Source organism: Solanum lycopersicum, chromosome 12 (assembly GCF_036512215.1).
Source record: "Solanum lycopersicum chromosome 12, SLM_r2.1".
In the NCBI taxonomy this organism is placed as follows: Eukaryota; Viridiplantae; Streptophyta; class Magnoliopsida; order Solanales; family Solanaceae; genus Solanum; species Solanum lycopersicum.
Genome location: NC_090811.1, coordinates 1,934,308 through 1,946,980, shown reverse-complemented (window position 1 = coordinate 1,946,980; position 12,673 = coordinate 1,934,308). Strand labels below are relative to the sequence as shown.

At 33.9% G+C, this 12,673-nt stretch overlaps 2 protein-coding genes and 1 non-coding gene across 4 annotated transcripts; all 3 read left to right on the top strand.

Annotated features, from left to right (window-relative positions):
- The first annotated feature begins 2,065 nt into the window (after positions 1-2,065).
- LOC101249527 (protein CfxQ homolog) lies at positions 2,066-6,310 on the top strand. 2 transcript variants are annotated; one of them, XM_004251558.5, is made up of 7 exons: positions 2,066-2,469; positions 3,808-3,918; positions 4,035-4,133; positions 4,223-4,333; positions 4,411-4,714; positions 5,110-5,249; positions 5,337-6,310. In XM_004251558.5, the coding sequence occupies exons 1-7, from the start codon at positions 2,332-2,334 to the stop codon at positions 5,883-5,885; spliced, it is 1,452 nt and encodes a 483-aa protein (XP_004251606.1). In that variant the 5' UTR covers positions 2,066-2,331; the 3' UTR covers positions 5,886-6,310. The 2 variants fall into 2 exon arrangements, with proteins under 2 accessions (XP_004251606.1, XP_025884518.1); XM_026028733.2 differs by lacking the exon at positions 4,035-4,133 and having other exon boundaries at positions 2,072-2,469.
- A 641-nt stretch (positions 6,311-6,951) lies between these two features.
- LOC101249241 (uncharacterized) lies at positions 6,952-10,825 on the top strand. The gene is made up of 5 exons (XM_004251557.5): positions 6,952-7,431; positions 7,955-7,992; positions 8,958-9,228; positions 9,586-9,869; positions 10,292-10,825. The coding sequence occupies exons 1-5, from the start codon at positions 7,105-7,107 to the stop codon at positions 10,719-10,721; spliced, it is 1,350 nt and encodes a 449-aa protein (XP_004251605.1). The 5' UTR covers positions 6,952-7,104; the 3' UTR covers positions 10,722-10,825.
- An 893-nt stretch (positions 10,826-11,718) lies between these two features.
- TRNAS-GCU (transfer RNA serine (anticodon GCU)) lies at positions 11,719-11,800 on the top strand. Its single transcript has one exon. It is a non-coding gene; the product is annotated as a tRNA-Ser (tRNA).
- Positions 11,801-12,673: the final 873 nt, after the last annotated feature.

The window sequence follows — 12,673 nt, the reverse complement described above, 5'->3', positions numbered from 1 at the left end:
AAAATCGTATCTGAGGTATTCCTTTTTCTTTTTTGGTCGGAAAAACAGCGTTTTGCACATAAACTTACGTTTAAATAGGTCTTAATAATAATATTTTTAAAACTCTAAATTATTATTATTCCACGCAGTTGTTTATTTAATTATAATAAATGAAGAAAAAATATCTTTTAATTTTAAAAATAAATAAAAAAGAAAATATCTATTTTTGACATAGAAATCGAATTAAGTGAAATGGAAAAATTATTACCTAACCGACAATTGCGGAATTAGCTATAAAAGATTAATCTATTTTTTTTTAAAAAAAAGAAATAAATGACATTATTAAATTGACATCAGAAAAGGATAAAGTTGTGTGACCAAAAAAACATAATAATAGAAAATTTTACCAATCATAGTTTGGTCAAAAAAATGTCATTATTTTTTGTTAGAAAAAAAAAAAAAAAAACCCCATGTGAATGACAGCGTGATTATAGGAACTTTAATTAGAAAATAATATTAATATAGTAACAAATTTTTCTTCCTACCTCATAAGTCATACCTATTAGCCTAACTAAATAAAAATATTATTTTGAGAGTACAATTTGAAACACAAAATGAAAAAAAAAAAAAATAGGCAAAAAGAATATTAAGATGGGAGAAATATGTTGATAATTTTTAAAGATCTATACCTAATATATAAATGTTTGAATTATTATGTATTTCAATTAGATAATTTTTTGTTTAAATTTTGAAAAAAATTTATGAGTATTCTTAAACGTTTAGTATGTACATTATAAGTCAGTCATATCTAACTCAACTAGAACATGTTTGATGTAAGTTTTACGTCTTAGTGGGCTAACACATATAATTAGTGAGGTGAAATATTAGAAGTGAATGACTTTTCTAAGTAATGGACGGTTGAATAAATGCTTACGAACTTTTTAAAAATTTGAACAAATATATCTAGTAAAAATACTTTATTGAATTTAAGAAATTATTAATGTATTCGTTACTTTTTAATTCATTTGATTCTCGCTAAAAAACAGTCTTGTTGTTGTATGGTTCAACTACACAGGCACCTCACATTCAACAAAAACGAAATGCCGAGTAAAGTAATTAGTGAACTCATCACGCTCATGATCTAAAGATTGTAGGTTGCAACCAACAAATTAATATGTTAATTTATCTGTTATTTTAAGTCGATCTAGCTCAAAAATGTTCTCAAAAAGTTATATTATAAACTCTAAAAAGATATTTATATTTCTCAAAAAAAAAAAATACCGCATTATTGGGTCTCGTGTAATTTTGGCCCAATCCAAGAATGATGGACCTAATAGCTGATACATTTGGGCTTTGGCAGAGATCCACCATGCAGAACACCTTCGCGGGTTCGTCTAGTAATTGATTATGTATTTAACGTATATTATATTGTCGTAACTCTATAATTCATATGTCCAAAGTCTAACATTGTTGCAAGGTTTCAATTTATTTATCTTCTTTTTTTAGTCTATTTAGTAAAGAATACAATTTCTTTCTCTTTTGATAATTTTTTAATGGGATATAGTTTCAAATATTACATCAGACTTCGAGAAAAAAGTTCATCTATAAATAAATAACGACATGTATAAGCCTTTACTCAAATGAAACACTCTATCCGTTTCACAAAGAATGATTTACTTTGACTTGACACGGAGTTTAAGAAAATAAAGAAAACTTTTAAATCTTGTCGTCTTAAATTAAAGTTCTTTAATCGTGTGGTCTTAAACATATCACGTGGAAATTTGAAATTAAAATGTTATCAAAAATATAAAGAGGTCATCCTTTTCGTAACAGACTAAAAAGAAAAGGAGGTATTCTTATTGAAACGGAGAGAGTAACATATATGAACCAAACTTTTTACGAAAGACATAAATAATTTTTTCTTTCTCAAAATTTGATGACAGACATATCTCAGCGTTATTCTTTTTTAAATTTTAATTTTTCATATGATATACTTAAGATTATAAAAATAAAAAATATTATAATATTTATTACAGTAAAAAAATTTATGACCATAAAAGTTTTATATTCGATTTTTTTTTTATTTGCTTAAACTCCGTCGAGTCAAAAATAAGGAAGGTACTTATTGCTATTGGTATCCAGCTATGACAGCCACTCAATTAGAATTTACTAAAGAAATTAGCGGCCACAGCTGCTAGATTTGGCCGAGTTTTTGTGTACCAAATGACTCACCTATGACTTGTTTGACAAAATTCCTCTGAGAGAAATTTTTTTTCTTGTGTTTACCCTTTTTCCCTTCAATCTCTGTTCTGTTGTTGATACAGAGAGGGGAAACTAAGATAGGAAGAAGAAATGCAGAGGACAAGGGATCAACGTTCAAGATCTTCCAGACCCATAACTATTCATGGGTTAGCACAATCTGGGGATGTTGTTGCCTTTAAAAAGTTGCTAAATGACAACCCTTTTCTTCTTAATGAACGTAACCCTGTTGTGAGATCTCTATCTTGCTCTCTTTGGCTTTATGTATTAGTTCTAATGTTTTGTTTATATGTATGCAAATCTTTGTTGGCTTTAGCATTTTTCATAGAAGGGGTTGTTTTTATGCATTGGATCATAAAGATGGGTTCTTTTGTTGTTATCTGTTTGAGCTTTGGTGGACAGAGTGAATGAAGTAGCTTTTGCACATACCCTGTTTATGTGTTAAAAGATCATGAAATGTTTATAAAGATTTGATTTTGAATCTGGTTATTAAATCGTATGTTAATTTTGGGTCGCGTAGAGGATCCCATAGACTTTAAATCCTGAATCTGCCTGTAACTAACATCGAGGTGCGGAAGATGGCCTGAACATGAGGATTATAGGAAAAAGAATGTTTTTAGGCTTTATGTATGTAATGATGTTAGGATAAAGAAATGTGTCTTAAAAAAAGCCAATTTTGTACAATGGAATTGTGTATTAAAGAACCCCTTAATTATAGGATAATGCAATTATGAATACCGTGTCGTTTGAAGAAATTCCAGTTGAATATCAAGAGTATGTTCTTGAAATCCTCTAGTTATGCTTTATGCATGCAATTGGGAACTCGAAACCTCGGACCATTTGGGGCAAGATTAATAGTGACAACAATGAATAAATAGAGGTTAGATACCAAAATAAGCTTAAAAGCATTTGAACAATGAGAATATCCTTATGCATCTTCCACTTTATTGGTTATAAGAAAAGAGGAAGATGCATAAGATATCCTTATCATCCTCATAAGCACAGTCATAGACAAAATCAGTTTGCCCGTGTCAAACATCTATATTGGTTATTGGATTTAAAAAAGCTTTTCTTTTTGCTTGTATGTTTTATTGAAAATCAAAACGTGGCATTTTATACATAATAACACAGTTGATTTGGTAAATGGGTGGAATGGCGCTTAGCTGAATGGTTATCTGGTTGCCAATTTAATAGTGTTAATTGTAATATGCTGGTGAAGTTTGTGACTGCAGGTATGGAACATCATGGTCAAATGCTGATATATATCTTCTTATTTGGAGTTATGGCCTGCCCTTTATTGTTTCAAGATGTTGATGTTTTACTTTGATATGGAGCTAAATTTGAGCTAGTATAAATAGTCGCTGGGATTATGATTTCTTTGATCTTTCTTGCTTTTATGTGTCTTTTGGAAGTTCCTAGAGGGGAGAGAATGAAACAGGGTACTGGTAGTTTGGTAGAAGTTTGAAACAGTTGGCTACTGATCATGTTTATCGTCTTGTAGAAGCTAGACTAGATGATTGATTGTGAAAAGCATTTTCTTTATATTGTTTGCTATTTTTCTGGATGCAGATGGTGCAGACGCCTCTTCATGTTGCTACTGGTTACAACAATGTCGAAATACTCAAGTTTTTGCTCAGTTGGCCGGGCCCAGAGAAAGTGGAGCTGGAAGCCAAGAACATGGTACGTGAAGAAATCTACGAATTACAGTTGCATTTTCTTTTGGAGCTGACTGGACTTGGTCACTCTTGTAACTTCTTGCTTTCTTCTTTCTGGGGTTAATATTCTGTGCATTGCAGTATGGAGAGACACCATTGCACATGGCAGCCAAGAATGGTTGTAATGAAACAGCAAAGATGCTTCTTGCTCATGGTGCTCTTGTTGAAGCCAGAGCCAATGTGTGTGTTTACTGCTTCAGTTGTGATTGAACCATGAACACGTGCTTCTCGCTTTGTTCTAATTTTCATTTTCATGTGGCTTTTTGCAGAATGGGATGACTCCGCTGCACCTTGCTGTTTGGCACTCATTACGAGCCGAAGACTATTCAACAGTAAAGACATTGTTGGAGTATAACGCAGATTGTAGTGCTGAAGATGATGTACGATAGATTCCATTTATTAAAAACATCCTGTTCCTTTTCTAGTCTGTGCTAATTATGAAATATATGAAGTGCAGGAGGGAAAGACTCCTATACATCATCTCTCTCAAGGCCCTGGAAATGAAAAGTTGCGTGAACTTCTCCACCAGTATCTTGATGAACAAAGAAAACGTAAAGCCATTGAAGCATGTAGCCAGACCAAAGCTAAAATGGATGAACTAGAAAGCGAATTATCTAAAATAGTGGGGCTAGATGAACTTAAACTGCAACTCCGCAAATGGGCAAAGGGGATGCTCTTGGATGAGAGGCGTAAGGCCCTGGGGCTTAAAGTCGGTGCAAGAAGACCACCCCATATGGCTTTCCTTGGTAACCCTGGTACAGGTAATCAAGTCTACATTACAATTTATGACGAAAGCATCTTTAGTGATATGTTGTATCATCAATCAACAGAATTTTAACTATTTGTTTCCAATATGGCATCGTACAATGTTTCACCTGGTCTATTTATTGAAAGGGTGGGGGCCAATTACTAATGGAATTCCTTCCTTGTCTGCTCTCTGTAAAATACTTCCATAGTTTTAACGAGAAGCAAAAAGATGAGGTGAAAATCTTACAGAAATAAAGAGCATACCTTGTAGCTCCTGGTTACGTCAGGGATACTGTTGAATGTAGGATGTGTTACACCTTTTACTTTTTGGTGTCTTCCTTGCAAACTTGTGTGTTTGATGAATATCTTCTAGGTTGATTTATAAGATTTTGTGATGGTACAATTACAGGAAAAACTATGGTTGCTCGAATTCTTGGAAAATTGCTTCATATGGTGGGGATCCTTCCCACCAACAAGGTGACAGAGGTGCAGAGAACCGATATGGTTGGTGAATTTGTTGGTCATACAGGGCCAAAGACAAGGAGAAAGGTAAGTTTTCCATGACTCTCGAAATTTTTGCACATTTCCCATAAATATTTTATCTTTTAGCTCACCAAGTCTTGGGCAAATATGCAGATCCAAGAAGCTGAAGGGGGGATTCTTTTTGTTGATGAAGCCTATCGATTAATACCTATGCAGAAGTCGGATGACAAGGACTATGGTTTGGAAGCACTAGAAGAGATAATGTCTGTTATGGACAGCGGGAAAATTGTAGTAATTTTTGCAGGTTACAGTGAACCAATGAAGCGTGTTATCACTTCTAATGAAGGTTTCTGTAGAAGAGTAACAAAGTTTTTCCATTTTGACAACTTTAGCTCTGAAGACCTTGCCACAATTCTTCATCTTAAAATGACCAATCAAGCTGATTGTAGTTTGCTCTACGGATTCAAGTTGCATCCTTCATGCAGCGTTGATGCTGTTGCTGCACTTATCAAGGAAGAAACCACTGAAAAACAGCGCAAGGAGATGAATGGAGGTCTGGTCGATCCATTGCTAGTTAACGCAAGAGAGAATTTGGACCTGAGACTCAGTTTTGACTGTATAGACTCAGACGAACTACTAACGATTACTCCAGAGGATTTAAAAGCTGGCCTTCAATTGTTATCACAAACAAGAGTAGCTTAGTCCTCCTGACTTCTCTCCGAACCAAATGGAGTGTGGAACAACGAGTTGCCACAGAAGTTATATGTTATAATCCGGGAAGAAAGTTATAGAGATTCTCATATATCCGACCTTGGAACGGATATTAGCTAGAGGTAGATTATTGCAGGCTTGCAGGTCTGTCTGTTCTCCATGGATTATTTCCTCATGAATTTCTCTCTTATTTTTTCACATATTGCAACCTTTGTATTAGTTAGTTCATTGCATTCATTCTTGCAATTTTACATATCTATTTAAATTATTTCTTATACTTGGGATATTCTTCATGTTGTTTGTTATAGGTTGGATGAAAATTGTTGTATTGAACTGCTACAGAAAAATTGTTATCTTTGTAATATTTAAGAAGTTGTGTAGTTTTTGGGGTTCCTTCTAGTACTCCATTTTGTCAATTTTTTTGTTATATTGATTCTCTGACTCTCTATTGAAAACAGTTTTTCTATCTTCAGAAGGTAGGGATAAGGGTCTTCCTATAAACCACTCTCTTCGAACTACTGGGTGTTGATTCTCTAAATATTTTTGTCACATATACGGAGAATTGTTCTTAGTGAGAGAACACTTTACTAATGCATTAATTCTAAGCAAGTTGACATCGACTATATAAATTTTTACTATGTATATATTATTTTTCAAGGATTAGCTATGGAAATTCCACCTTTTAGTTTACTTATTATCATTATCCGATATAAGTTTTACAAATTTTCAAAATCCCTCATTTTCGCGCATCAGATTATCGCGCATCAAGTTAGTGTATTTCGCGCATCAGATTAATGTATCATGTATAAAATGTACCTCGTGCATCAGATTAGTGTATTTTGCGCATTAAATTAATGTATCTTGCACATCAGATAAGTGTATCATGTATAAAATCTGGCGCATCAGTTTAGTATATCTCGTGCATCAGATTGGAGTATCTTGCACGTTAAATTAATGTATCAATGCTTATATTATTGTATCCGTTTTGAGAGATATTTTTAAAGGAATAGATTGTAATTTTATCTTAAAATAACGTGATTTCTTACCACCATTTTTCGATTAAAAAATTAAATAAGCTACCACTTTGCGTGCTAAATTAGCCACCACGAAGAGCGACAGATTTTTTCTCACTCTTTTAACAATTTTTTCATCACTCCATTGCTCTTCACCATATCCTCTTCTCTCTTCCTCTCTCTAAAAGAGAAGAGCTATGGTTCATCGCTCTCTCTCTCTACTCTCTTCAACATCTCCATCTTCAATTCCTTCGAATTTCAACTCCGATTCACCTTCCCCGTCGTTTTCCTTCCGGCGAATTCCTCGTTTTCCGAAGCTCAACGTCTTCTCGAGGCAGGTATTGATAGATAATAACAACAATGACTCACCGGAGCAATTCCTGCAGAATAATTCGATTGCTGATTTTATGAGGTTCAGAAAAGGAACCACCTCTGATGATAGCGTTAGCACAGCTGAATTGCAAACCGCCGTCGTTACTTACCGGAAGAAGTTCCCTTGGTCTCTTCTTCAACCTTTTCTCCAGGTTCAAATTTCTCTCACTGAACCCGCCGGAATTTTTCATAGTTTGTGTGTATTATACTAAGCATACTCCATTTGAACGCTTGAACTAAGAGTGTTTCCAATTAGACAGTTTAGGCTCAAATTTTAGAATTCCTTTTTTTGTGTGTTCTCATTAGTCTACTAGTTAAGTTAACCGTATAAAACATGTCATTTCTCGAAACACATACATTCGTCTATAGGAGATAATGTATTTTATGTGGTTAGTTTAACTATCTAATAGACGAATGGAAACTCGCGTTAAAAGTTGAATTGGAAGTGTCTAATTGGAACACTTTACTAGTAGTGAGGTGTTTAATAGGAACAAGGCTTAGTTGAATATTAAAATGGAATATCCTAACAAGTTTGAGGAGCTGGCTATGTAAACGCACGCGGTTTACATTGAACTTAGATGCGAGCCTTATTACAGAAATGATTCAATATTTGGCTACATTTTGTGAATTCAAATTCTGAAGTTTGATTGTGATTGCGAAATTTTGACTGTGTAGGTTGATTTGGTGTCGACAATACACATTGCTGATAAAGAGTAAGTTCAATCTCTCAGAATCCAGAAAAATGTTATGGAGCTTCATGTATGTTGATAGGAAGTGAGATTATTTCTGTTTTTAGCTTGATTATGGAGATGTAGATTGATTGATTATGAATTCATCATCAATTAGTTAAAGACGTTAAGATGATCTTTTCTTGTGACGATTTGCCCTTGAACATGGTAGCATCTATGTTTTATCATTTATGTGAAACGCCAAACAAAATTGCAACTTTTTGTAAAGGTTGACACATTAGACATATGTGAGGAATTAGAAATGTATACGATAAACAGCTAGTTTATAGGGCTGTATAATTCAATTTGCATGAGTGAAAAGTAATTGATTGGATAAAGCTGCACCTTTTTGTTGCGACTCTCAAATGGTAATGTATCGTATCTATGTCAATGTGGTAATTGCATTCCATTGGTACATAGTCTGCACAAGCTTACACACTGACTGTATTCTGTAGTTAGGGCATACTACTACATACTTTATGCAAATCCCTGGTGTAAACCCATGGTTGTATGAAACTTCTTTGTATCCTACCACTGTTTTTACACCCAAGGTCGGTTGCTTAACCATATCAAAAGATAACAGTACATTCAACTTTGGGGTAATCTATGACCTGTCTGTTCGTCAGAAGGATTTGATAGAAGTAATCATTGTTCCGATAATTAAATAATTATCCCATACCTTTATGAATCAGTTTTTGTATAGAGTCTGATTGCTTATCTACACCATAGCTTCTATCTTGATTCTGTCTTGTTATCATGGTTATTCAATTTATGTTCCATAATGTTTTATCTGATATCTTGATGTGTATCCTGATGTCAAGTATGGTCAATGGGAACTGATGTCAAGTATGGTCAATGGGAAACATCTTTCTAACCTGCTATGTCTGTATCATTCTTTTCTGATCTTGTCTGACAGAACAGTTGAACTTGGATTGATATTGTATTTGCAGGTACTTCACCGCCCTACAAAAGGAACTTGAACCATATGATTGCATTCTCTATGAGATGGTAGCCAGCAGAGAAAGTTTAGACAGTAGAAAAAGTTCTATTTTTAGAAAGAAACTAAAAAGTTCAAGATCAAAGGGATTTAATATTATAGGCTTCATCCAACGGCAGATGGCAAGATTTCTGACGCTTGATTTCCAACTAGATTGTCTTGATTATGAGGGTGAAAATTGGTACCATGCGGATCTTGATTTTGAGACCTTCAAGTTACTCCAGGTACTCTATGAGATAACTTTGCTGCCAAGTCCATTACTTGTTAAATGAATTGCTGATTATTCAGGATGTTAATACACTTGTAGCCTCCTTCTCACTTCACTTGGTTCATTTCATGTCCATTTGAGCACATGACACTTGATTTATGTGTATTTCTGTGGTACGGATTGAAAGTTGATTTATACGTATTTACGTATGGTGCGTGCATGAATATTAGTATTTGTAATTTTGTATGTCAGACCAACACTTCTAGTTTTAACGTGCCATTCTTCTTTTGTCAGTTTTCTCTAGTGCAAGTATAGATTAATTCTCTGTCCATACAATCGAATGATCTCACCATGTTATGTATAATCCTTTCAGACTGAAAGAGGCGAGAGCTTGTTCACATTTGCCAGAGATATGACACTTAGATCAACAAAAGCACTTGTGCAACCTACAATCCCAGATGATCTTGACCCTTGGAGATCCAAACTTCTATGGGCTTCTCGGGTGCTGCCGATGCCTCTTGTTGGACTTCTTATCATTGGAGGTGTTTGTACAGATGTGAAAAGCCAACCATCTGAATATCCTGAACTAGAAGCCTTATCTAGACTTGATTTTGGTGCTGCAATGAAGGTCTTCCTGGCAAAGCGACTAACATCCGAGTAAGTTTATTTTGGGCAGTCAAAATGTGAGTTTTGAGTTGCAGCTCTCTGGAATATTTTTACTTTTCTCTCTTCTTTACCCGATGAGAATAAGAAATGACATAAAGAAAGCACACCTCCATGAAAAAATGCAAAAAGGAGATGCAATGGGACTCTTTAACGAACACCCTCCTCCCTCCATATCACATGTAATTCATGAATGCAAACTCAGATCCTACAGTCTATAGGTTTTTGCATCGACGGAAAGGATAACTTTCCAGATAATCGCCTTTGCTCAAGGCTATTTTTTATTTATTGTCTGTGATGCTTACAATTATTTATTGTTTCTTGTCTACATTTAAAATCAATGCTTCTTTTCTTCATGCTGGGTACTCCCTCTCTTCATTTTCAAAGGTAGTTACGTCTTCCCATTATTCATGTAGATTCACACAGGTCACAGCTGATGTAGAGGCGGAATCTGTTATCATCGGCGAGAGAAACAAAGCTGCATTAGAAGCACTTCAAAGAGCTATCAACGAGGGTCATAATAAGATAGCTATCCTTTATGGTGGCGGTCACATGCCAGATTTGGGACGTAGGCTACGAGAAGAGTTTGACCTTGTCCCTTCTGAAGTACAGTGGATAACTGCCTGGTCCATCACGAACCGCAACCTAACAACCAATTCACTTCCTTTGTTGAAACAAATGGCAGAAGTCTCAGGTTGGCCTCTAAATCGATATCAGACTTTAGCTCTGCTAATTTTCTCTTCTGTTCTTGCATTGGATCTTTGGTTTTGGGAACTCTTCTTTGGAACTACAGCTAATTGGATTTCCCAAGTTGCATCAGACATTTCTCAATATGTTCATATGTAGAATTAATGTAATCAAGTTTATTGAAACAATTAGGTCAATGAAGCCTTATGTACATATCCATGGATTCTATAGTTAATCATCTAAAGTGAAAAGTTGAATTATCATTTTGCTCCTCTGCTAAATCAAAATTTGATTGAATATAAATATTTTAATTACATAATGGTAGAATCTGAAGTTCTTTAAGCCCTTTAATAATTAAATTATCATTTTCTTGATAAGTGAGTACATTAATATTGCTTTTTATCGTAATCATAAATCTCATAATGGAAGAACTTGAAAAAGTTATGATATGGAAAGTCATTCATCACTTTAAAGTGAAAATCAATTTCAGAATTAAAATTTGAATTTAAAGGGTCATTTCTTAATGTTATTTAAGAACCAATTTACAAATATGAAGGCTCACAATAGGAAATTGAATTATGAAAATTGCATAATTCAACATGAGAAGATAAGAGAGTTAGAAGTTGCACGTGAGGAAAATAAAAAAAATGCTGAAAATTAAGAATCAAGAAGAAAAAATAGCTGCGGAAAAAAAGAGAGCAAATTTAACACGTGTAGTATTAAACAGTAAACAATTTTATGTTGACATGTAGGTTACGCATCGATTGGTTCGTTTTGATTTTATGTATTTTCGGTTTTTAAATATGTTAACTCAATAACAAATCAATAAGATACTTTTATTGATTTTTGGTCGTTATCGATTCGGTTTATCAATTTTTAAATATGCTAACTAAATAACAAATCAATAAGATATTTTTTATCAGTTTTTGGTCGTTATCGATTCGGTTTATCAATTTTTAAATATGCTAATTCAATAATAAATCAATAAGATATCGATTTTAAATCGTTATCGTTCGGTTTTCGGTCTACCCAATAAAAAATTGTCGGTAAAATATGTATATGACTTCTCACTAGCCTCCAAGAATTTCTTTTATTTTAAAAAATGGAAAAATTAGCCAACATTCTTATATATTTTTACTTAATTATTTAACAACTTGTCGCTTTGGCCGAGTGGTTAAGGCGTGTGCCTGCTAAGTACATGGGGTTTCCCCGCGAGAGTTCGAATCTCTCAGGCGACGTTGCTTTTTTCGCCATAGGGTAGGGTAATATTTCTCCATCCTCGAACCCTCGATATGGAATCGCCTTTGATATGAAGCGATTTATTCTTCAAATACAACTTTTCGCTGTAATATGAAGGATTTCGAATCTCTCAGGCGACATTGCTTTTGAAATCGCCTTCGATATGAAGCGATTTATACTTCAAATAAGACTTTTCGATGTAAAATTTGACTTTAATATGAAGGATTTCGAATCTCTCAGGCAACATTGCTTTTTTTGCCATAGGTAGGTAATATGTCTCCATCCTCGAACCCTCAATATGGAGTCGCCTTTGATATGGAGTGATTTATCCTTCAAATAAGACTTTTCGATGTAAATTTTGGCTTTCATATGAAAGATTTTATCCTTCGAAGTGAGACTTAGTCGCCTTCGACATGGAGTCATTTAACCTTCAAATAAGACTTTTCGATGTTTAACTCAACTTTGACATGAAGCGATTTATCCTTTCAAACTGAGACTTTCCAACGTAAAACTAAATTAGTTGACCATCAAATCGGATACCGAGAACTAAGTAAAAAAATAAAATAGAGTATATATTTATAATGTTACTAGTACAATTTAATTTTGATGTATTAAAGAGTACAATTTACTTTTTATGTAGAATTTCTCAGTGTCACTGGTACAAAAATTTCATCATAAATTTAAGAAAATTGAGAGACATATTTCACTATGACAAGTACTTCACATAATAGTGTACAAAAAAACAAATGCACACATTCAAATTGTTGTCCTAAAGTTTGTCCAATATATATGTCAACTCACAAATTGTTGTCCTCCAGCAATGCTCAAGTACATATTCAAATTGTATTGATACGTAAAAATAAATAAAAATC

Coding starts and splice junctions, on each gene's coding strand:
- LOC101249241 (XM_004251557.5), top strand. CDS start 7,105: ATGGTTCATCGCTCTCTCTCTCTACTCTCTTCAACATCTCCATCTTCA. Junction 7,432..7,954: donor TTCTTCAACCTTTTCTCCAG/GTTCAAATTTCT, acceptor TTGACTGTGTAG/GTTGATTTGGTGTCGACAAT. Junction 7,993..8,957: donor ATACACATTGCTGATAAAGA/GTAAGTTCAATC, acceptor TTGTATTTGCAG/GTACTTCACCGCCCTACAAA.
- LOC101249527 (XM_004251558.5), top strand. CDS start 2,332: ATGCAGAGGACAAGGGATCAACGTTCAAGATCTTCCAGACCCATAACT. Junction 3,919..4,034: donor AGCTGGAAGCCAAGAACATG/GTACGTGAAGAA, acceptor TGTGCATTGCAG/TATGGAGAGACACCATTGCA. Junction 4,334..4,410: donor ATTGTAGTGCTGAAGATGAT/GTACGATAGATT, acceptor TATGAAGTGCAG/GAGGGAAAGACTCCTATACA.